General features: G+C 38.5%; 1 protein-coding gene and 1 pseudogene across 40 annotated transcripts in view; both read left to right on the plus strand.

The window, feature by feature from the left end:
* LOC114265942 (uncharacterized) overlaps positions 1-15,447 on the plus strand; it is a 63,696-nt gene extending 48,249 nt beyond the window's left edge. For 6 of the 40 annotated variants that reach the window (XM_082919310.1, XM_082919314.1, XM_082919309.1 and 3 more), the window contains 7 exons: positions 6,047-6,205; positions 6,677-6,874; positions 7,010-7,109; positions 7,216-7,325; positions 7,500-7,586; positions 8,476-8,521; positions 8,616-9,002. In XM_082919310.1, coding sequence (XP_082775436.1) covers positions 6,047-6,205; positions 6,677-6,874; positions 7,010-7,109; positions 7,216-7,325; positions 7,500-7,586; positions 8,476-8,521; positions 8,616-8,791 — 876 coding nt within the window. In that variant the 3' untranslated portion in view covers positions 8,792-9,002. Of the gene's footprint in view, positions 1-5,750; positions 5,824-6,046; positions 6,206-6,676; positions 6,875-7,009; positions 7,110-7,215; positions 7,326-7,499; positions 7,587-8,475; positions 8,522-8,615; positions 9,921-12,164; positions 12,384-13,877; positions 13,933-15,084 lie in introns of those variants that run through there. The other 34 variants (XM_082919298.1, XM_082919304.1, XM_082919316.1 and 31 more) reach the window with 29 other exon arrangements.
* Positions 15,448-18,572: 3,125 nt separating this feature from the next.
* Positions 18,573-26,161, plus strand: part of LOC114284133 (uncharacterized) — a 34,318-nt pseudogene continuing 26,729 nt past the window's right edge.

Raw genomic sequence — 26,161 nt, forward strand, 5'->3', positions numbered from 1 at the left:
TTAAAAATAATACAAAAAATAGAAAAATTACAACTCTTGGACTCAAAACACCTTTACTACTAAGGTATTTACATAAAAATTTACAAGACAAAAAGATTACATTTGACCCTCTAAAAGTTGGCCTAAAGTTGCTACTTGGTGGCTAGCTTGCTTCATGGCATGTTTTGGACTTGCACCAACAACTTCTTAGGCATGTCTTTGGCTCTCCAAAGGGCACAAATATGTGTGGCATCAAGGTGTTGACCCTTTGATGGGCGCACCTTGACAGTCTCCCCCACTTGAACGGTCGACGCCCTCGACGACTTGGCCCAATAAGCATCAATCTCTTCTTGAAAGGCCGACAAGTCCGCCTTCCGTTCCCAGCTGATTTCTTCGTCTCCAAGGCCTTTCCATTTCACCAAGTATTGCCTTTGTTGCTTCTTGGAAACCATTTTCACCCGATCGGCCAAGATAGATTCAATAGACCTTTTCCCTGCTTTGGCTGTGATGGTTTGGCGTTTCTGCTCATTTCGGGTTGGATCTTCCTTGTCTGGATAGTAAGGCTTCAAATAACTCACATGGAAAACCGGATGCACTTTCAACCAAGATGGAGAATCTATCTTGTAAGCACACTTGCCAATTCTCTTCAGAATGCTTACCGGTCCCTCATACTTGCGCACTAGCCTTCTGTCTCTTCCCCTCATGAACTTGCATTGCTCAGGGTTGAGTTTGACAAGAACTTGATCCCCAGCTTTAAACTCAAGTGGTCTCCTCTTTTCATCAGTCCATTTCTTCATTTTACTTGCTGCTTTCTCAAGATAGGCACGAGTAATGTCATGGTGTCTCTTCCATTCTTGAGCAAATTGGTATGCCCTGGGAGACTTTCCTTCATAAGGTCCATCCACTGTGTGGGGCAACAGTGGCTGCTAGCCATTCACTATCTCAAAAGCACTCTTGCCCGTAGAGCTACTCTTTTGAGAGTTGAAGCATAACTGTGCTACATCAAGAAGTTGCACCCAATTCCGTTGATTAGCATTGACAAAGTGGCGCAAATACTCCTCGAGCATACAGTTGAAGCGTTCAGTTTGCCCATCCGTCTCCGGATGGTAGCTTGATGAAGTATTAAGTTGTGACCCAAGAAGCTTGAATAACTCCGTCCAGAAGTTGCCAACAAAACGCCTGTCTCGGTCACTAACAATACTTTTAGGCACACCCCAATATTTGACAATGTGCTTGAAGAAGAGTTGGGCAGTCTCCTCCGCTGAAACATACTTTGGGGCAGCAATGAAGGTAGCATATTTGGAGAATCGGTCCACAATAGTCAAGATAATCCCGATATCCCCCACTTTAGGCAATCCAGTGATGTAGTCAAGTGATACACTTTCCCACGGACGTTTAGGCACGGGCAAAGGTTCAAGCAAGCCTGCTTTCTTCTTATGCTCAGCCTTGTCTTGTTGGCAAGTGAGACAAGTGCGGACATATTCTTCAACATCATCACGCATTTGGGGCCAATAATATCCTTGTTTCACCAAGGCCAAAGTTTGCTCCCACCCCGGATGTCCTGCCCAAAGTGTATCATGGCACTCCCTAAGAAGTGTCTTCCTCAAGTCACCAACCCTGGGTACAAATATACGGTTGCCCGTTGTCATAAGAAGTCCATTTTGCACCCAAAATTGACGAGTCTTGCCCATTTTGACAAGGTTCATAAGATTCTCTGCCATAGCATCCTTGTCTAGATGAGCCTTGATTTTCTCCTTGAGGCTGGTTGAAATAGAAGTAAGTGAACATACATGATGGCACACGGCAAGCTCCGCCTTCCTGCTTAGTGCATCAGCAACATGGTTGGTGGCACCGACCTTGTATTCTAAGGCAAATCAAACTCTGCCAACTTCTCTTGCCACCGGGCTTGTCGTGCGCTTAGCTTGGGCTGGGTGAAGAAATGGCTAACTGCTGTGTTGTCAGTCTTCACAACAAACCGGGAGCCCAAAATGTATTGCCTCCAAGTCCTCAGACAATGCACTACTGCTAGCAACTCTTTCTCATGAGCTGCATATCTTCTCTCAGCATCGTTGAGCTTCCTACTCTCATAAGCAATTGGGTGACCATCCTGCAAAAGAACACCACCCAAAGCAAAATTAGATGCATCCGTTTGTATCTCAAAAGCTTTACCTAAGTTCGGTAGAGCAAGAACGTGATCTCTTGACATGGCTTCTTTTAACGCTTGAAAGGCTTGTTGGCACTCCTTTGTCCAAACATATGGCTTGCCCTTCTTTAGCAACTCTGTCAATGGGGAAGCTAGTCTTGAGTACCCTTCGACAAACTTGCGATAATAGTTAGCCAATCCAAGGAATGACCGCAACTCTGAGACATTTGCAGGTGGCTGCCACTCTTGAATAGCCTTGACCTTCTCTTGGTCCATTCTGATGCATCCGTGCTCCACAATGTGCCCTAGGAACTTAATCCTCTCTTGGGCAAAGGAACACTTCTCCAGCTTGACATAAAGCTTGTGTTCTCTCAGTTTGGTAAGGGCCTTCTGAAGATGCTCCACGTGCTCTTCCAAAGTGGAGCTATAGATTACAATGTCATCCAAATATACCACAATGAATTGATCCAAATACTCTTGGAAGACTTCATTCATCATGGTGCAGAATGTTGCTGGGGCATTAGTCAAGCCGAATGGCATGACAAGAAACTCATAAGAGCCATAACGTGTAACACAAGTAGTTTTAGGCTCGTCTCCCTCGGCAATCCTTACTTGATAGTACCCCGACCGAAGATCTAGCTTAGTGAAATACCTTGCTTTGCTCAATTGATCAAATGAATCTGCAATAAGAGGAAGGGGATACTTGTTCTTGATGGTCAGCTTGTTAAGTGCCCGATAATCCACACATAAGCGAAGACTACCATCATGCTTCTTTTGAAATAAGACAGGTGCACCGAATGGGGCCTTAGATGGCCTGATAAAGCCTGCTTCCAATAACTCTGTAAGCTGCTTCCTTAACTCATTCAACTCAGGAATAGCCATTCTATATGGTACACGAGCTGGTGGTTTTGCCCCTGGCACTAACTCGATAGCATGATCCACACCTCGTCGTGGAGGCAACTCCTTAGGCAACTGTTCAGGCATAACATCTGCAAATTGCCTTAAAACATTCTTGATTGCGGCTGGGATAGGAGTAGAATCAAGAGCTTCATTCAACTTCAATGTTGCAACCCAAGTTTGTTCCCCATGCCTAACACCCCTCTTGAGTTGCATAGCTGAGACAAACCGGTCACTGTTGTTGGTGGCCATAGCAGGAATGAGACATGGCTTATCCCCCATGACACACATACTATTAGAATAAGGCATGACTGCCGTCTTTGTGGTTCTCAAGAAATCCAACCCAAGGATGGCTTGGAAGTCATCCATGGGCACTGCGGTGAAATCTACTCTTCCTTCCCAAGTGCTGATCTTCAAATGAACAGATTTTGCAACCCCATAGATAGGCTGCGCTGCCGAGTTAACCGCCTTGATGCGGCTGCCATCCTTCTCTAAAGATAGCCCAAGTATTTCAACTTCAGTCCCCGCAACAAAGTTGTGGGTGGCCCCGGTGTCAATCAACGCACGAAGGGGCTTCCCATTGATTTTTACATCCACAAACATCAAACCTTTGTTGGATGACTTGCTCTTGTTCAACTTGCCTGATGATTCCCCACTATACATGGGTTTCTTCCCTCTGCCTTCATCTCCAGACTCCACAAGTTGTTTAGGATCTGAATGTTTGCCCACTTTGCCACTCTTGGCATTCTTCTTAGGCCTGCCTGTAGAAACCTTCTTTTCCATGGCATTCATCATATGAAAGGCTCCCACTCTGGAGCCAGCTGCCTTAGAACCCTTGTCACTTCGCTTAGACCGCACATCCTCTTCCTCGCTATCATACTCGCTTGGTTGAGAGACATGGTCAGACACAGTTGCTAGAGCATTCAAGGCACGCTTTTGTGGACATTCAGATAACCGGTGTGGCCCATTGCATAAGAAACAAGAGATAGGGCCTTTTGCTTTGCTTGTAGAGAATTGTTGAGGGGCTTTTGCCTTGTCACCATAGCTCTTCTGTTGCCACTGTCCTCCACCCGAATGGGTTTTGGATGTAGAAGTGTTGGCTCCCCCACTCTTGGGTTTGCCATAGCCTTGGGACTTTCCACCTCCCCTACTCTTGCGCGGGGAACTACTATCCCGTTGCTTAGGTTCGGTGTAGTCCGTAAGGCATTCAGCTGCTGCTTGTGCATGGGCTAAATCTTGCACTCTTTGCCTTTGAAGTTCAACTCTGGCCCATGGCTTCAATCCCTCAAGGAAAAAGAAGAGCTTGTCTTTCTCTGACATATCTCTGATGTCTAGCATAAGCCCAGAGAATTCTTTCACATAATCTCTTATAGTGCCGGTGTGCTTGAGATCCCGCAAAGCACGCCGGGCATTATACTCAACATTTTCAGGGAAGAATTGGAGTTTAAGTTCATGCTTCAGTTGCTCCCAAGTCTCAATTGTGCATAAGCCTCGTTGCATCTCATCATGTTTAGTCCGCCACCATAACTTGGCATCACCGGACAAATACATTGTGGCCATAGAAATCCTTGTCTCCTCGGCATCGGCTTTCACAGCTTTGAAATATTGCTCCATATCAAAAAGAAAGTTGTCTAACTCCTTGGCATCTCGGGCGCCACCGTAGGCACGGGGCTCGGGCACACGCGCCCTAGTGAATTCCATGCCACCACTAGGTGCATTGCCAAAGGCACGGGTAAGAACACCAACCCCGCCACTAAGGTCTTCAATCTCTAGCCTGAGTTCAGTGACAACATCCTCAAATTCTTGTCCATGAGTAGGGCCATGAGTTTGCTCAAGATCATAAACCTGTTGCTCAAGGGTGGCTAATGAAGTTGCCATGGCCTCCATATTGTCCATACGCTGCTCCAAGAGCTCAATTCTCTCCCTTTGCGATGGTTGACGGTTGCCAGCACCCTCCATTTAGAAAGCCAATAATAGAGAAAGCCAAATAGACTGGGCTCTGATACCCAACTATCACACACTGGCAATGCGGAAGCCTTGTTGAAGATAAGCAAGTGTGTGTGGCGCTAGTTAACACTCTTCACTAGCCCGCCAAGAATGCTCGAAAGGTTTGCAAAGACAAGCAAACACAATATTAGTCCAGTCGATGAGCCACAAGATTGGAGACAAGCCACAATATAGCAATCAACAAGCTAAAATTAAAGTGACAACAATTGAAAGGCTATGCACAATGTAAAGGCGAAATGAACTTTTCATTACTCAAAAGAAAGGCATTACAAAGTTGAACAATGCACAAAAGTGCTACAAGAGTTGTCTTACCATATACAAGGTTGGGGTACATTAAAGGCACAAGTGGTTTGGTTCAACACTTGGGTACCCCCTCCTTATAATAGCTTGTTAAGCGCTTTTCTATCTGGCACGAGGAAACATCCACTATGTTTAAGAAGTCATAATGGATATTTAAAAATAATACAAAAAATAGAAAAATTACAACTCTTGGACTCAAAACACCTTTACTACTAAGGTATTTACATAAAAATTTACAAGACAAAAAGATTACATTTGACCCTCTAAAAGTTGGCCTAAAGTTGCTACTTGGTGGCTAGCTTGCTTCATGGCATGTCTTGGACTTGCACCAATAACTTCTTAGGCATGTCTTTGGCTCTCCAAAGAGCACAAATGTTTGTGGCATCAAGGTGTTGACCCTTTGATGGGCGCACCTTGACACAAGGCCAAGGGATTATCTCCTGTTACCCACTGATGTGGTAATTGCCGACAAGTTTGCTCCTGATGCAAACAGCAAGGTTCGTTCCTTGAGCTCCAGTTGGAATTTCATTTTGCTCAAGTTTTATTACTTTTGGCATTCAAAATCTTTAGGTCCCTTCACTGGCAATGGAAAACCTATCATTTTGTTTGATTAAAACTGACAGTCTGGTAGTAACCATCATTCCACAAACTGGTGATCTCTATGATTTTGTTTTACTACATTAGTTGGTATGTAATAATATTTTACTTCGGTCATTGCAGATTGTGTCAGCAACTGGCATCCCTGATGGCTGGATGGGATTAGATATTGGACCGGACTCTATTAAGACATTTAATGATGCTTTGGACTCTACCAAAACTGTTATTTGGAATGGACCAATGGGAGTGTTTGAGTTTGAGAAGTTTGCTGCTGGGACAGAGGTGTGCAATAATTTTCTTGCTTGTTTCTTTGGTTTAATTTATCAAAAAATGGATGAATCATATTGTGCACATGTGCACGTAATGATACCTGTGAAAAAATTCATATGCCTTGGGGGGATGACAATGGGGTTGGGTCTGGGACGATATGGTGCCACTTTTTGCCTAACTTACCGAAGAAAGTCTTGGTTGGGAATTACTGAGAATTTGCTTTTATGTATGTTTGGTTTTATTCATCTTACCCTCAAATTGAATGCAGTAGATAAATTTTGCATTAAGCGAAGAAAACTTGATCATGCATTCAACCGAGTCCAGTTTTAACCTGTACAAATCGTTGGGCTATGTTATGAAAGAGCCCATCAGAAGAGGGAGAAATAGTAAAGATTACCTGATTTACCTGATCCCATTGCAATCCCTATATTTCTGCTTTTGAATCAATGAATGGTGAGTTAAAGTTTGTAACTGCTATTGCAGGCAATTGCAAAGAAGTTAGCTGAACTCAGTGGGAAGGGAGTGACAACCATAATTGGAGGTGGAGACTCTGTTGCAGCTGTAGAAAAAGTAGGAGTCGCTGATGTGATGAGCCACATATCAACAGGTGGTGGTGCCAGTTTGGAGTTGTTGGAAGGCAAAGAGCTCCCTGGTGTCCTTGCTCTTGATGAAGCCACACTAGTTACTGCATAAGACAAGTTTCATACGATTTTACCCCCCAACCCATCCACCCCCTTACATTTTGGTAGCTTTTACATTTTGTTCTTGTAACTGAAATTCAAGCAAATATTGATTTTGTATTCTAAAATCATGCAGAAGGCTCCAGTCATGCAGATAAAGGAAGGTTTAAATGTTAGGCCAAAATGTACGATGCTCGAAAAGGCCATTAGGGAGTTGGAGAAGATGGTTGCAGAATGTACGTTTTAGTATTTCTTTCTATTATAGTGTACAGTCGTAATTATTCATTGAATCATTACTATAAAGCACGTGATCAATTAATTGTGTCTCTTTGTAAATATCAGCAAGACCACCAACCATGGAAGGTCAGGATGCTGATATTTCATCTCAGGCAGTCAAGCGGAGGTTGCCACATGAAGTAAAGCAGAAGCTGGCCAAAGTTGCTAGACTAGCGGTACTAGAAAGTTAACATGACAATTATATGATCCTTGGTTTGTGGTCTAACGTAGTTCGTCTTGTACTCACATTTTCTTTTTGTTAACTTCTCATTGTGGCCTTTAAATAAATAAAAAAAATTGTCTTTTACTTGTTGGGTTAAATATAAACATTTATTATTTGGTTGCTGCAGCAAGCAAACCATGGAAAAATATCGATGGAGCTGGTCAATCGTCTTATGAGTATTGTTGGCCACATGGTACAATTGAGGACGTTAGAGGTATTTATTTTTTGAGGAGAATTAATGTTTGATTCTTTAATAAATGTTGCTTCATTTTCTTGTTGATGTTAACTCTCACCCAATGTCTACTTCACTTAACTGGGTATGGCTTGGGTGGTAATTGTGATTGTTAGAATGATTGAAAGTGGTAATGTGAATCTGAATAATGATTATTTGACAACTTGTTAGGATGATTCTGGACAAATCTCAAAAATAATTTTTGGGAACAGCTTGACATTTTTCGATCCTTTAGAAAATATTTGATGATGACACTGGTGATAATAAGTTTCGAAACTAAATTATTTGTTTTGATGGTTTGCTTGCATTAGAAGTGTTTTCATGACAGTAATTTCCTTATTTCTATGACTCTTTAGTCGATTTTTGCATTTTTGGATTTCGTTTATCAACATTGTTCTTCATTTTGTGTCAAAATTCGTTTGATATCATTTTTTTCTCCTGTGTTCATGTCAACGATTTCTCTGTGTTCATTTTTTTTTCCCGTGTCAACGATTTTATTTGTGCTTTTACTTAAATCAAATTTAGATGTATTTTTTGAATTAATTATAGCTAGATGATGGCCAAAATTTTGTCCAATATTTGATTGAATGATTTTTGTTTTGATAGGCAAATCTGATAAAATTTCAAAATGGTGATGTAAAGATTTAATAAACCTAAATCTTGAATTGTTCAGCCAACTATTTGGCTGGTCAACTGATATATGGATGTCTGTTTTGGCATTCCTTCTAACCATGTTGATCTGAACTTAGCCCATTACCTGTCCATTGCAACTTTTGTTCTTTGTAAATTCATAAAGAAACAAAATACTGCTTATTTGATTTTATTTTTCATGATATACATCTGAAATCCATTTTTACTTTCAAACTTGCAGATTGAGCAAGGAATTTTGGACTTGTTAGCACTCGACTCTATCTCAGGTATTATTCCAGATTTAACTTTTCTCTGGGAAAATTTTGTTGTATGTTGTTTCAGAAAACCATTTCAGTTATGTGTTCTGTTTCTGGCTCTTAGGTGGTGGTCACGCAAATGTAAACCTGTTTCCTAATGTTGATAGCTCTTGGAAAGTATGTAAGAGAACTCTTCTCTATGATTGTTCATGCTCTCATGCTAGTTTTGCCACTTTCTCCATTATCAGTTTCCATGTACTATATATTTTTGTAACAAATTGTGGAATGTTGCTGTTGTGATTCTGGTGATAGGCATTACATATTCATATATAGTTGTGATTCTGGTGATTGGCTAGAATGTTGCTGTTGTGATTCTGCTGGGAATTGGTAGATCTGTGACAAATATGTATACGTCTCTTTTCCTTAAATTTTGTATGTTAATATTAATATTGACAGGTATGCTTATCCACGGTGGAAAGACAAGGTTATAAACTCTACAAAGAAAAGAAAAGCAGGGCTGTGCCCTATGACTCCGGAGGAACCGGCTTTGACATAGCGAGCACTAGACATTGATCGAAACATCCAGATTTATATTGCTGCTGGAGATATATATGGAGGAAAGACGAGGTTGGCGAGCCTAGCTGTGGCTTTTCCAAATTTGGTTAGAAAATTTGAGTTCAAGCCTCAAGAATAGCTACCAGCTGTGTACAATCTATCTGACTTTTAATAGGGTTTGAGAGTTTTTGACATTAAAATTTGGGTAAATTTGGGTTTATGTGATGCGTGAAACAGGACAAGAAGGAAACATTACTTAAACCCTCAGAGCTATTGCCATTCCAGAACCATTCATCTCAAATGGCAGCATTGGATTATATTGTTTCAGTTGAGAGTGATATATTTGTCCCAACATATGGAGGCAACATGGCATTAGTTGTTGAAGGCCATAGAAGGTATCTACTACAGTGCAATGAAATTCTTCAATTTATTAATAAGAAAATGGCTTCTCTCCGCAGGCCTCTCAGGTTCAAAGCACTTGACACAGATATAGAAGCCTGACCTATTATAGTTATATACCTGCGTGTGGAGTACTTGAAAAGAGCAGTGATATATAAACAACAGAAAATCTATACAGAATGATTTGACTGGATTTTGAGCCTTTCATTTAAAACAAAGAAGCCGTTGAGATGTCTTTAATTACCAAAATAAAACTGTCACATCATTTCTGGTATAAAATTTTGTTCACGAATTTTGGTGGAATAGCATTTTCTATATGAAAATGATCTACCTGTTCCATCTTATATGGTATTGTGTAATGTATTGTATTGAATTGTCAGCTTCCTGGATTCAAGAAAACATTGTTATTTTATTTTTTATTCTATTCATATATATCCCACTCTCTGCTCCTCACAACATTCCAAATCCCTAGCTAGTTTTTGTATTTCCAATGAATTTTTTTTGCTTCCTTTAATTTGCGTCTTTGATTTACCCAAAAAATAGAGGTTGGAGCTTTGAACTTTGTCCCAGTTCAGTGATGTAAGGTGCAAATTTGAACTCATATAAATGAATCTGATTTATATCAAAAGAAAAACGGTGAGTTTGAAGGAGTGATGGGGTTTTTTGTGTTTTTGGTAAGAAGAGTGGTTAAATGATTAATTGTTAGTAATTGCTTTTTTGTGCCTAACACAGGGTTTGATTTTAGTTTAAGAGAAAAGAGTTGTAGCTCGAATGCCGTGGTTCGAAAATGGTCCGAACTTCTACATACACCCACATATCTTTGTACACCTTTATTCGTCTCTCTTTTAATACATTTCATTTCAAATAAAAAAAAAAGAAGATAAACAGAGTAGAGAGAGTGAAAAACCTCTGTTTATATCTAAAACAAAGGGGGGGCAAAAGTAGGGATGGCAATTTGAACCCGGCCCGACAGGGACCCGATCTCTCGACTCCGATTAGGATGGTTTTTCCCTGAAAAATACCCCCGTGGGGATGGGGATGGTATTCGAAATTAAATCCCCGTCCAGTTTCGGGCCGGGGACGGTGATCAGTGTTCAAGCCTCGGCCCGTCCCCGTCTCCGTTCCCGGTTCCGGCCCCGGTCTCGTCCTCGAATTTTCCCCGAAATGAAAATACTCTTTTACCCCTCATATATATATATAAACAACACCTATTTTCCCATTTCACTTCCTCTGTGTCTCTCTCTCTCTCTCTCACCGTGGCCCTCATCTCTCTCTCTCTCACTCACTGACTCAAATCTCAGTCTCATCTCTCTCTCTCTCTCTCTCCTCTTTTCTCTCCCTCTTCCCCTCTCCCTACGTCCGTGAAGCGTTCCGTCCGTCAGATCCCTCCGTCCGTGAAGCCTTCCGTCCGTCATCGTCAGATCTTGAAGCCCTTCGTCAGATCGTGAACCCTTCGTTTGAACAGATCTGAAGAAGAAGAAGCCCTCTGTCCGGGAAGCCCTTCGTCAGATCGTGATTCGTGAAGCCCTCCCTTTGTTCGTGAGCCCTCCCTCAGATCTGAAATTTTTTTTTGATGATTGTTGTGTGTATATATATATATCTGTATATATATCTATGATTAATTTTTTTTTGATGATTGTTATATATATATATGTTGTTGATGATTGTTGTTGTGTGGGTGTGTTGAATAGATTGTTCTGTCGTCCATTAGACAGATTTTTTTTTTTTTTTTTGATGTTCTTGATGTTGAGATGTTGATGTTGTTTTTTGGTTGGGGATTTTCGGGGTCTGGGAAACCCGATCCCCGTTAGGGGGCGGGGGTAGGGGCGGTAGTGGGTTCCCCGTCGGGGATGGGGACGGGGACGGGGGAAAGTTTTGCCATCGGGGATCGGGAACGGGGAGGGTGATCCCCGGCCCCGCCCCGTTGCCATTGCTAGGCAAAAGAGAGAGGGAGAAAGAGAGAGGAAGAGAGAAGAGAGAAGAGAGAAAAGAGAAGGTGACGGTAAGCAACGGTGATGGCGCCACTTTCAGACTCTATTTTCATTATTATTTATTTATTTATTTTCTCTAGTGGATCTGGTTCTGAAGATGAAGGGGAAGAAAAAAAAATTGTTGGCTGATGATGATGTGTTGATGATGATGATGTTGATGAAGATGTTATTGATGAGATGTGTTGAAGAGGTTGTTGTTGATGAGATGATGTGTTGATGAAGAGGAGGTTGTTGATGATGATGCTCTATTGTTGATGAGATGCTGTGTTGATGAAGAGGTTGTTGTTGATGATGATGTTCTGTTGTTGATGAGATACTGTCTTGATGAGATACTGTGTTGATGAATAGGTTGTTGTTGATGATGATGCTCTATTCACCAGCTTCTTCTCTCCTCTTCTTCTTCTTCTTCTTCTTCTTCTTCTTCTTCTTCTTCAGATCTTCAGAAAATGAGAAAAGAGAAAAAAAAAAAAAAATCAAAACGACGTCGTTTTGATTTTCGAGTCAATTGAGCCTCGCGGATTTCGAGCTACGTAGCGGGGTTGTTAGTTTAATCTTTGTTAACTCTTGAAGATTGATAGTGAATTTTGGGTGTCTTTGTGTACTAAGATTTATGTGTGATTGCTGCAGATACTACAATTGGCACATTAAATTGCAATCTATTAAATTAATCTGTCATTGGATAATTTTTCATTGGTAATCTATTTGAGAGTTTGGCCTATTCTATGCAGGTTCTGCAAGCTTGCATCGATTTGAAGCTTGGGAGCTCTTTGCTAGATTTTGACTGCCATTTCAATGAAGCCCTTGAAAAGAAGATGCGATGAGTTGAGTTGAGTTGTTTTGTTATGTAAGTAGATATAACTCCAATTACAATTTGTTCATTGAATAGTTGAATGCTACAAACAATGCTTATGGCACTAGCCTTATAAATTGGAAATGATACTTTTGAAATCTCTATCAATTTATGAATATATTACATACTAATGAATAAGAGCATGGTATTTATTTGTTATTGAAATATCTTTTGATTAAGCCTTTTTGAATGTGATGAGCATTTTATTTTATTTTTTTTGGTGTAATTGAATTTTAATTTGGAGATGAACAGATGGTCTGGTGATATATTTGATATTTTTTGTTTGGTTGTTGAGAAATTAAGAAAAGAATATAAGTTGATGTTCAAACTAGTATTTTTAGAAGAATTGTTACAAAATCAAAAAGACAAAAAAAAAATAAAAAAAAAAAAAAAATTTATCAAACTTTTAGAGACCAATTTTAGTTGTTTCAAAAAAATTATAGCCTTTAAACACCATTTTCATTTGTCCCAAAAGCTGAAACTTTTAGAGACCATTTTCATTTGTCCCCAAAACTAAAACTTTTAGAGACAAATTTTGGTTGTCTCAAAATCAGAACTTTTTGTAACCACATTTTTTTGTCTCTACAAGTTTATTTATAGTGACAAATGCAAAATTTTGTCTCTCAAAGTCATTTTTTGACCTTTCCAGAAGGGCCATTTGGGACAAACTTCGCGACGGAGAAAATTAGTTGGCTAAAGTTTTTTCCAACAAATATTACACTTTTAGGGACAGAATAAATTTGTCTCTAAAAAATTGATTTCTTATAGTGCACAAACAAATTTGCAGTTGTTTCTATATTGCACATCAAGCTGTTGAAAAACAACATCGCTGAACCATATTCTGCTAAAAAAAAAAGATAATTTTTTCAAGGAAAATGATATAGAATCACTTTCTAAACCCACTAATGTGTAAAAGAGATGATTGGATGATGATTAGAGAAAACAAGAGAGAGAGAGAGAGAGAGAGAGAGAGAGAGAGAGAGTTATCTTAAATATTTAATAGTTTGCCACATCTTTGGATTTGAGAAGTGACTAACTTTTAGGTTAGAGTAGCACTAGTTTTTCAATCATTTTGGGTATGGAATTTACTCACAGAGTTGGTATTGTATTTATGACATGAGAATTACTTGATTTTACAAGCTTTACACGTATTTCTCCTTATCACTATTCAATCTCTAATGTTTTCATCATGTCTGACCAATTTCCATTACGATGGCCAAAAGAGAGAAATGGAAAGGGAGAGTTGAATCATTAGAAGTATTATCTCTATCAATTGCAGAGAAGAAAACTTTTATAACAGAGACTCAAATTTTATATATCAACCACCAAACAAGACAGAGATATAGAGAGAAATATGAAGCCAATAACTTCTATAAAAAAAAAGACTCAAATTTTAGTCAGTCTTACCACTGCGGCAGCTTGACTTACAATTTTGAACAATTGTTGATAAGTTCAACAAAATAAGAATGTCCAGTGATCGATTATTATTTTGATGCTGACCGCATGTATTCATTCCATCAGAAAAGTTGTCCAGCCCAGTTGACAAATACAATATCTTATTAATTACAATACTTGCCCTTATTAAATATAGGTTCACCTTTCAAAGAAAAAGAAGAAGAAGAATAAGAAGGAAAAGAACTAACAAGGTAAAAGTACTAACATCACTAATTTTTAATTTCTCACTATTCTAAATTTATTAAGACATGATGTGATTTGGTGTTGAAAATTGATGGATAATTGTAGATTGTGTATTTGATGTGATTGTGATTTTGAGTTGATTTAGTACAAAGGTACTATGTGGTAGAGTTTTTATGATGTATACAAGCTAATTCCATTTGGGTTTTGCTTAATTTTACTGTATGAAAATTGAGGGTATGAAAACACACACTTTGAAATAGACATGTGTTGTACAGACATAGAGAATTTCTTCAAGTTGGAATGAGTTGGAATGCATGTGTTGTAGCCTTGAGTTAATGCTTTTGGATAGTTTGCTTTAGTTGGCAATAGTGGTTGGTTTCATCTGGTATTAATACAGACATATAGAATTTCTTCTCTATTCTCCATGTATAAGCTTTTATTACACATAATGATGTATTGCTCATGTGGACAAATGTGTTTTAGAACATTCTGATTATGTTCCAAGCCATGTAGGCGATTTTCATTGAGCTAGTCGTTGTTTTCGTGCAGAGAAACTTGTGTTATCTTAGGAACTAAATGCTTTGTGTCCGAAGTGGAAAACTTTCCATTTTAAGTAATTTGTGCATTAATTGAAGTAGAATATTTTATGTGTTATATTAGGAACTAAATGTTCCATGTCGAAGTGGAAAACTTTCCATTTTAAGTAATTTGTGCATTAATTGAAGTAGAATATTTTATGTATTTTTTTTGTACTAACGTTATATTGTAACTCCTAGGTAGTTCATATTAATATTTGGAAGAGTATTGTAATATTTTTTAGATTTGTATTTGCATTCATGTTAACATAGTAAATGCCTGTTTTAGTTGCTTTTGTTACTAATGGTGTGAGATGTGTGTAGCTACTTTTCTTTTTGTGCGTGCTTTGGCATTAATATTCTTAGTAATCTTGTGTAGCTTATTTTTCTTTTTTTAGAGAAACGATATGTTGAGTATGACATGGGATTATGTGCTTTCTAATAGTTTGAAATACCCAAGGTTAATTTGAACTAATGTGACTATTTAAAATAACATTCAGTAGCTTGAACTTCTCATTTATTTTTGTTATCTATTCACTGCACATCTTTTATTGGCTTTGTTTTTATTATTATTATGATTGGCAGAGACCGAGAGGATTGAAGGCCATGGAAAGCAGCATGGAGAGCGATTTAGAATGACGGTGAAGGATGGATAGGGCTTTCCTTTGAATTTTTATTTCTCTTCTTTTTTCTTTTTTTTCCTTTGATCTGATTGGGGAGTTGGGTGTTTTGGTTTACTTTCTTCTTATTTTTTTGTGTTAAATGGGGGAGTGGTGAGAGAGAAAAGGGGGTAATGTTATTTTGTGGCTTTGTATACAAGGTAGTAATTTTTTGATTGAGAATTGTGAATTCAATTTTTGGATATGTTATTTGTGGGTTATGGTGATTGAATATTAAATTGAATAATATTGTATTTGCTATTTGAATGAGAGTTATTATTTCATATTAGTGCTATTCAATTTTATTACAAGTGTTCTTTTAGTTCAATCACATAAAATTAGCACAATTTCAAAAAAGAAAAAAGAAAAAAAAAGAAGATAAGACGGTGTTTCTAAAAACGCAACTATCATACTAACAGTTGGAATTTTTAAAATTAAAAAAACCTATGACGATGTTTTAAAAACGTCACTAAAACCATAGTGACGTCACAGTATCAATATATAAAAATGAGATTCCAACCAACCTCCACCATTTTGCCAACATCTAACCACCCACAAATCTAAGGGCATTTTTGGTATTTAGACCGTGGGAATTGTTGACATTAATTTAAAAGTTAAAAAATTATTAAAAAAATTAACAAAATATATAAAAAAAAATTAAAAAAATTATTTTCTTTTTATTTTTTAGTGAAAATTGTTAAAAAATCTAAACTAAGAAGGATATAATGTATTAAGTTTAGTGTATATTTTTTATTAGTGAAATATTCACATTTTGTGAAATAGTTTGGTGAGAAATCATTTTGTTAGTTTAGGAGGATATTTTGTTTCTAATTTTATCCCTTAATTTATCTGTTAACTTTTTTTGATTATTTGTTCAAGTTTTTTTTCTATCTGTTCAACTTTTTGACTATTTGTTTAAATATTTTTTATCTGTTTAATTTTTTTGACTATCTGTTTAATTTTTCCCCGTTATTATTCAAATATCTATCCAAATTTTATTATCTTTTCAATTTTCCCCTCTTATCTATTCAGATATTTATCCAAATTTTATTATCTGTTCAATTTTTTCCTTAAATTCTATCTGTCAAATTTTTGTAAGCAAATTTGAGTTTTCTCTCTATCTCTCTCTACAACAACATTTATCTATTGAAATTTGGATTATGATAAGAGAAAGCTAGGGTTCATAATCAGACTCGTGAGAGGGCTCTCAGTCCTAAAGGGTATGTTGTTCCACTCGTAATCCCTGTTTGCCTTGCTCTTAATTTCTTAAATTTTTGATTTTTAGGGTTCGTACGTCTCTCAATTTTGCTTTATTTATTTATTTGTTTTTAATGCTTAATTTTTCTCTCTACATGTGTATATATCTATGTGTATATATATATATGCTTTGTGATGCTAAAATGTTGATTGTTTCTTCAGAATTTTAGGCTAGGTAATTTGAAATTGGGGTTTTAAAATCTTATTGAAAAAGGCTTGTAATTATTATTATTTTGAAGCAGAATTAGAGGTTGCAATCCAGAAAGTTGTAATCTTTTAGCTATTTGAACTGCTTTGCTGGTAAGAAATTGAGGTATTAGTCGGCTCAATTTTTCCTAGTACAGTCTCCCCAACCCTACCCTGAAAATCTTCTTTACACCCAAGTCAAGCAAAATAACTCACCCATTTCCATGAGTCCTCTAAAAGTTAAGACCTAATGAGTGCTTGGGTTTGCACTTTTGGCTATGAAGCACAGATACTTCAAATTTGAAACCGTATTCGTATTGGATACCATTACTTACGGGTACGTATTAGATACTTATTAAAAGTATTGTACACTTCTTAATTAATTTTTTATTAATTTTGAAGTATCAGATACTTAATTTTGAAGTATCGGATGCTCCAAGTCACATATTATTGGATACTTTTTAATTAATTTTGAAGTATCAAATGCTCCAAGTAACATATTACTCATTTTACGAAATTAGAATTGTATTATTTCTTGCATCAACAATGATTGAGACCATTTTTTTTGGAGACCCCCACAACACCCTTTGGATCTCAACCATTGATGGTGTAGGCCCCACACATACATAAGTAGGTCCCACACATACATCAGTGGTTGGGACATAAAGGGGGTTATGGGGTTCTCAAAAAAAAAAGGGTCTCAAGCATTCTTCTTCTTGCATAACATCACAATATAATATAATTGTGAGGATAAATAAAATATTTTTATAATACTTGGCTTTGTTTTTTTTTATAAAAATAACATAGTAAGCTAAAGTAATGGAATTCATCAAATTGACATATTTTCATTGTATCATGCATGTCCCCTATAATTACATAGAAGTAAGGATTAATAAGATAATATAACAATAGTAAAATTAAATATCAATAAATAAATAAGCAAATAAACTTGCGTAGAATATTTTTAACTAGTACAAAAGGAAAAAGCATAGGGTCAAGTTGTGGATTGTTTTCATATTATAATATCAACATATTAGACTTGATATTGAAATGGAATATTTACAAGACTTATTGAAAATTTAAAAACTAAACTAGCTACTGGCTTAAATTAATACCTAATTCTTAAATATTAGTATTTTGCATTATAAAGTTACTGTGGTTTCTCAACATTCTAGAGCTTATATGTAACTCACTGCTAATAATTTTTTTGTTTTTTATTTTTTACAAACGTATGCTAGCCGTACTCATATCCTACTTTTTTAGGTTTTGTTGTATCGCCGTATCCGTACCTCGTATCCGTATCTGTACTTTCTAGGTTGAGAGAAAGAGAGAATTGTGCCGTTGTGCAAAAAGGACGTAGCCATTCCACATGCCATCTCTCATCTATATCTGTATATAAGTGTTTTTTTTAGCACTTCCCGTTTTCATCACTCCTTGTCGATTTTGCACTTTTTGTTAATTGGGGCAAATGAGCAATCAGTGCATTTTGTAAGGATTATAAAAATAGAGAAAAAATATATTGCAATAAATGGAGATGTCTGTGCTAAAGAGTGATTTTAATTTTGAGGCGAAACAAGAATATTAATTAATTTGTTTGCAAGGGTTATCTGAGAACAAATTGGACCTAGAACTGTTGATTGGATAAATTGAATTTGTATAGCCAACACAAAGGTTGTTGGGAAGTTGGAATATTATAAGATCTTGTTGTGTTGAGTAGATGATTTGTAAATCTACAGGATTGGGAATTACTCCTTTTGAGACTTTGACTTGAGCTGTCCTAGATTCATATTTTTTTCCCTCTTTTTAACTATATGTTAAGCTGTTGGCCTTTGTCTGATTTTGTTTGAAAAAATTGTTCTACCCCCATCTACTGATGTTTTATGGTGAACTTAATTTTGATGTCATTTTAAAGTCACTTCATTGGTGTTCAATGTAACTGCTAACTAGGTTTCTTATTACTGCAGTTTGAAAATGCCTCGTTATGATAATCGATACAGTAATACCCATCTTTATGTTGGTCGCTTGTTTACAAGGACACGTTTCCGTGATTTGGAGGGCCTCTTCAACAGATATGGGAGGTAAGCAAATAGATTGCCCTTCAACTTAATGGTGTTATGTGAAATTGTGCATCGTTGCCTTCTCTGTGAATAGTGCATATGTATTTTTACTCCTTTGAAACCTGTTGGTAATGTTGTTGTACATTTATCTTACTTTTTGGCTCATTCTGGTTAATTCTGTAACTACTTTTTAGCCAAGTCAAAGTTGCATCTTTTACAATATAGACCATAGTATTGCTTGTCATAAAAATAAAAAAAAAATAAAAATGCGCCATAATATTGAAACCCTTTATCCTTTCCTTCTAGCTTTTGGGAACTATGTTTACTCATTATTTGAGAATAATATTTGAAGCAATAAATGCGCGCACGCAAAAAGTTTGGTGGAACACTATAAGGTGGTGTACAGATCTTTTTGCAGATCATGTTATATTTATTTTTGTAACCTTTTAATCTAAAACTGCAACATAGTTTCTGGATTAAGCGTTCAATCAGTGTATGGTGTGAGTTTTGTCCCCTACAACATGTAGGAGACATTTAGTCATTTTCCAAGCCTAGTCAGTGTTTGTGCTTGGATTATGTTAACTGTTCATCATGTTATATCTGAAGGAACATTGCACCCCCAGGTGTCTGTTTTTTTAACTTGAATGGTCTTGTTGAAGGTTTATGGGCTTTTGCCTAACCTGGAGGTCAATGGTGAGAGGGTGGCCTTGGTGGAGTTTGATGCCGAGTGTTTAGGAGACTCTGGCGATTGTTTCTGTAATGTTATTGCATGTTTTTATGGAATTGCCAACAATCTCAAACTGGTGTTTAGTTCGTCTTGAGGGGCGAAGTATCATACACTTCAGTACTTAAGTAATGGTGGCTTACTGTTTCTGGCAACCATTTCCGCAGAGTACGAGATATGGATATGAAGCACGACTATGCCTTTGTTGTATGTATCAACCCTCAACTTGTCTCTAATTCTTGCTTATGATTGTACTTAAGTACTTATCATTTTTTTTTATTTTATATAAAAAGGTAGCTTATAGGTGGGATTATGGAATTTGGATTTCCCTTGTTTTGTTTTTGCCTCTCTACTTCTATTCACAGGAATTTAGTGACCCCCGAGATACTGATGATGCAAGATATGGCTTAAATGGAAGAGAATTTGATGGAAGTCGAATCATTGTTGAATTTGCGAAGGGAGTAAGTGTTGTAAACTACATGCTTTGCCTTTTCCTGTTGAATTCCTCTACACGTTCCATTCTAGATTGGAGGAAGGTTGTTTTTGATTCCTGTGGTTTTCTTTGGAGACCTCATTCACATAAGAAGTGATGCCTATGAAGAGTTCTCACTACATACTATCGTCTGTGTTTTCATGCTCACAATGTTCATTTCATTGTTTCTATCCCATGGCCTCTTGTTCTCATGATCATTGGGGTAACTTACTTGGCTTACTTAAGATGTCTTGCGTGAGGCAGAAAGTGTAAGATTCCTGAAAGCTTTTATGTATATTCAATTGTATCAAAGATTACAATTAGACCTTAGATTATATAGTCCTAAATCCTAAACCAAAAAAGAAAATACAAATACAATTATAATTATGTCTCTAACAGGACTCTAACACAATCATGCCTCTATTAGGACTCTAATTTGTACAAAACACACAATGATATATTCTATATTCTCACACCCCCGCTCAAACTCAAGGTGTTTTAGCAGAAAACACTGAGAGTTTGCTAAGAAGAAACTGAAACCGAGCTGTAGTGTGAGTCTTGGTGAAGAAGTCCGCAAGTTGCAAAGTCGAAGGGATGAAAGGAAGCGAGATAAAGGCAGACTGCAGATGCTGGCGAACAAAATGACAATCAATCTCAATATGTTTCGTCTGTTCATGAAAGACAGTATTGTGGACAATCTGAACAGCACTACGGTTGTCCCAATAGAGAGATATTAGAGAAGACTGAGAGACACCCAAATCAGGCAAGAGATAACGAAGCCAAACAATCTCAGCAGTGGCATGAGCCATAGCACGATACTCAGCTTCGGCAGTAGAGCGAGCAACGACTGATTGTTTCTTACTTTTCCAAGAGATCAAGGAATCTCCAAGAAATATACAGAAACCAGACGTAGACTTACGATTAGTAACATCACTGGCCCAATCAGAGTCAGCATAAACCACCAAGTCCAAAGAGAAAGTAAAGGACAACAATAAGCCCTAAAAGATGGTACCCTTGAGATAGCGAAGAACGCGAACCAAAGCAGCCTAATGGGTAGAGCGAGGAACAGAAACGAACTGACTAACCACATAAACAGCATAAGCAAGATCAGGGCGAGTGACAGTCAAATAAACTAAACAACCAACAAGCTCGCGATATAAAGTGGGATCATCCAGAGGGACACCATCAATAGAGTTCAGCTTCACATTAAGCTCCATAGGCGTATCAGAAATCTTAGTATCAGTAAGACCAGCACGATGAATGACTTCATTATCATACTTGGCCTGAGACAGAAAATAGCCTTTGGGAGAAGAAGCAACTTCAATACCAAGAAAATACCGTAATGGATCCAGATCCTTCATTTCGAAGGTGCGGAAGAGATACTGTTTGACCTCAGAGATAATAGAAGGGTCCAAGCCAGTGATGATCATATCATCCATATAGAGTAAGAAAGCAACAAAACCAGCCGAGGTATGTCATAAAAATAAAGCAGAGTCGGAAGCAGAAGGATGAAACCCGAGCTCGGTAACAGATATCTGAAATCGATCACACTAAGCATGAAGAAACTGCTTTAGACCATGCAGAGCACACCGAAGACGACAAACCTGACTAGAGGGATAGTGAAGGCCAGAGGAAGGACGTATGTAAACCTCCTCAGTGAGATGGCCATTAAGAAAAGCATTCTTAACATCCATCTGATAAAGAGGCCAAGAACGAACAGTAGCAACAGAGATCAAAGTACGGACAGTAGTCATTTTGGCAACAGGAGCAAATGTCTCCTCATAATCAATACCATACTCTTAAGAGAAACCTTTAGCAACCAGATAAGCTTTGCAACGCTTAAGAGAACCATGAGAATGAGGCTTGACTTTGTAGACCCATTTGTAACCAACCAGGTTCTTATCAACAGGCAAAGGAACCAACTCCCAAGTACTAGTTTTCTGTAAAGCAGACAACTCATCATCCATAACTTGAACCCAATGAGGATCCTGACAGGCCTCCTTGTAAGACTGAGGTTCTACAAAAGAGTGAATAGTAGACAAAAAGGTACAATAGAAAGCAGAAAAACAAGTATTAGACCAACCCAACCTGTTTGGAGGATAACGTGCTCGAGAAGGATATCGGTGTGTAGTAGAATCAGAGTTGTCAGAAGTAGAGGGAGCAGCAGCAGGTGCAGAGACAACCGGTAGAGGAAGAGCCTTGCGACGAGAATAAACTAACAACGAAGGAGGAGAAGAAGCCGAAGAAGGAGAAGCAGCTAGAGGTATAGGAGGAGAAGATGGAACAAGCTCAGGGGGAACAGCGGAGATGTACTTATCAGACGAGACCTCAGAAGGAAATGGGTCAATGTGAACCAAATCCTCTTTGGAAACTAGAGCAGTGAGAGGGCAAAGCTGGAAGTAAGATAGATGTTCAAGAAAGGCAACATGACGGGAGACATAAAGACGACGGGAAACAAGGTCGTAACACCGATAACCTTTCTGAGTAGGACTACAATCCAAAAAGACACAGAGGACAGACCGAGCACTAAGTTTGGTCCTATCTTTGTGGAGAAGAAGAACAAAACAGGCAGACCCAAACACACGAAGAAGGGAGTAGTTAGGAATTTGGGAGAACAAAGCCTCATAAGGAGACCGACCAAAAATAAGAGGAGTAGGCATGCGGTTGAGAAGAAAAGCAGCAGTAAGAACTGCCTCCTCCCAGAATGGAGCCGGAACTGAGGCAGAGAGAAGAAGAGACTGAGCGGTCTCAAGAAGATGGCGATGTTTATGCTCGGCTCGACCATTTTGGGCAGGTGTATCTGTACAGGAAGTTTGGTGAATGGTACCCAAATTGGCCAAATACTCACAGAACTCATTTTTAAAATATTCCCCACCCAAGTCAGACCATAACACTTTAATTGTAGACCCAAACTGAGTAGTAATCAAAGACTAAAAGGTACGGTATATCTGATAGAAATCGGACTTATGAGTCGTAAGATAAACCTAAGTGTAACGGGTGCAGTCATCAAAAAATGACACATAGTATGCAGAACCCCCTTTGGTGAGAACAAGAGAAGGGCCCCAAACATCAGTATGAACTAAAGAAAACGGTGTATTAGATATAGAAGTACTTTTACAAAAAGGTAAGGCTGTCATTTTGGCAAGTTTACACCCTCGACATTCAGTAAGTTCACTAAGAGAAACTCTACCCAAAATACCTGACTGAGCTAAAGATCGTAAGCGGTTAGCAGACAAATGCCCTAATTGAGAATGCCATAAGTAGAAAGGACTAGACAGAGAATCTAACTGAAAAGAGGAAAAGGCAGTCAAAGAGGTTGCTATAGGCAGATGCAAGCTCTCCACCACATAGAGGTCTCCAATTCTACGGTCGGTCCCAATCTGCTACTTAGACATTCGATCCTGTACAAAACAAATAGCAGAAGAAAAGATAACATCAAAACAGCAGCATCAAGCTGACCGATAGATAATAAACTGACAGATAACTGAAGAACATAAAGGACAGATGGAATAGAGACAACAGACATAGCAGACGGTAGGACATACCCAACAGATACAACAGATATACCAGATCCATTAGCAGCATTGACAGTAATAGGAAAGGGAGGAGGAGTACAATTGTGAAGTAAGGAGAGATGGGGAGTCATATAATGAGAGGCACCAGAGTCAAAAAGCCAGACAGACGAAGAGATACCTGAAGAAGACCTAAGCAAACCTGAATGAAGAGATGAAACAACGGAAGCAGATGGAGATGGTTGGGAGGTAGACAATATATGTTGAAGTTGACTAATCTGAGTAGTTAAGGAGGCCAAGTCAAGATCAGGAGTCGGAGCAGATGCAACGTACGCAGTGGGAGGAGCACGGAAGTGGTTCTGATATTGCTGAAAAAATGAGGCAGGCTGACGTCGCTTCTTGGGACAGTGGTACTTCTAATGGCCCTTCTGATGATAGAAGGCACACTCATCAAAAGCCAGAGACATCGTAATAACTAGAAAATTGAGGGGTTAAAGTGTAATAAACCCTATATTCAAAAAATAGCCAAAACATAGGTCGAAGGGTAATACGCAGAAATCTGATGGGGGTAAGGCCAATAAATCCAAAACCATAGTGTAATAATCAGAAGAATGTTAGGTTTGAATGTAAAATATAAAAACTAACTTTTTATTTTTATTTTTTTTACCTTGACCCACAAATATTAACTAGAGTTTTGAAGTCGAAAGAACCAGTCTGAAGCTGAGAGAACCAAATCAGAGAAGAGAGAGAGAGAGATTAAAGCCGAAGTCAAGGAAGAGGGAGATTACGAAGCCGAAGTCAAGGAAGAGGGAGATTACGACTCTAATCGCTCTCCTCACGACGAAGAAGAAGACGATTACGACGTGGTTGGTGGTGCCCGCTAGGGTTTTGTAGCGTCAATGGCTCCGACGCGTAAACGTGGAGCGAGAGCAGCGAAGGGGAAGAGTGAGTTGCGTCTCGGTGATCTGGTTCTCGCCAAGGTCAAGGGAACTTCGATCGATCAAATGAGAAGATTTGAGAACCAAATTTGATCAAGGGAGAAGATGACCCATAACTCACACAGAGACTGAAGAGGAAGACAATTTCTAAGGTTCTGGTGGTGGCTCTGATACCATGTAAGATTCCTGAAAGCTTTTCTGTATATTCAATTGTATCAAAGATTACAATCAGACCTTAGATTATATAGCCCTAAATCCTAAACCAAAAAAGAAAATACAAATACAATTATAATTATGTCTCCAACAGGACTCTAACACAATCATGCCTCTAATAGGTCTTTAATTTTGTACAAAACACACAATGATATATTCTATATTCTCACAGAAAGATCAACTGAAATTGTTTTTCACATTAGTATCATTTCATTATCTTTTGCTTTGTTGGCTTTTTGATTTTTTTGGCTGTACCATATTTACTTTCCTTTCAATTTTTGGTTTCTTGGGCTTTGAGATTGATCTTAATGGATGAATGTATCCCCTTTACGGTTTAACTAATTGTCAGTTTGAGAATTGTCATATGGTTTTGTGAGGAAAACGATGATCTGGCCATATCATTATTTTATGAGTTATAAATGTTAGTGTTATTCCATCTGCACGTTTACAGATTTTCATTTATATTAAAACAATGTGCACTTTGATGATGCTTTATATGTAAACGCCACGCGATTCAAGAGAATATCTGGGTAGAGGTCCTCCTTCTGGATCTGGAAGGTGTTTCAATTACGGCCTTGATGGTCATTGGGCTCGAGATTGCAAAGGTGGAAACTGGAAGAACAAATGTTATCATTGTGGTGAAAGAGGTCATATAGAGAGAAATTGCCAGAATATTCCCAAGAAGCTCAAGTATTGGAGATTTTTTGATTTTTTTCCTCTAATTTTACATTTTGTGACGTGGGTAGGCCTATAAAGGACATAACCCACTATGAACAACCCAAGCCTACCACTTAGGGCCTAGTACATAGCCCAACTAATAAGGCCCAGCACAGTTGGAAGTCAACATGACATGAAGGACCAATGATATTCAGACACGTGGCAGGCAAAGGGCAAGCCACATCAGCAGACAAAGATCTACAAAGTTATTGCCACTGCACATCGCCATTAATGCAGCCCCTCACAGCATTCATTACGACAACACCTTTCCGTCGGGACAGAACCCCCTTACCCTGAACAAGGTGAGCTACAGCATAGACTTTTGGCCAAGGTGACAGGTTGGAAGGGACAACAAAATGATTACCAAAGGATATAAGCAGACGTTGAAGACAAGAAGAAGGTTAAGCTTTTCTATCTCTATTTCATTTCTACACTCCACTTCTCTCTCTAACTTGCTCGTCGGAGGGTTCGCTGGGGGACTCCCCGTTCCCTGTTGAACTCTTATGCAGGTCTTCAGGTGGGCTTGGTCATTCGGACATAGGCTTAAGGAGCGTGGATCAGTCTGACCCGTCCAACCATCATGAACCGTATCATCAGTTGGCGCCGTCTGTGGGAACGGCTTTGCTCCGCGCGCCAGTTGTGCTCATTGTCGCCGGAGACCCTGTTCCAATAACCCTTTCCTACTACCCATCAAAGTGTATGGTCATGACTAAATCCATGGCTTCTCACCAAAATGCTGCCGACCACCAAGTCGACCCCCCCAATCCAAACAACCCACCATAGTATTTCATCGAACTTACCAAGAGCATTAACCGAATGGCCGAGCAAAATCAAGCCCTGATAAATGCCCTACTCCAAAGAAACCTTCCTATGCCTCCTCCACCACCTCCAGATATTCCGCCCAACCAGGAACGAGCCCCGAGCCAT

Source organism: Camellia sinensis, chromosome 3 (assembly GCF_055761805.1).
Source record: "Camellia sinensis isolate YWXY chromosome 3, ASM5576180v1, whole genome shotgun sequence".
Classification (NCBI taxonomy): Eukaryota; Viridiplantae; Streptophyta; class Magnoliopsida; order Ericales; family Theaceae; genus Camellia; species Camellia sinensis.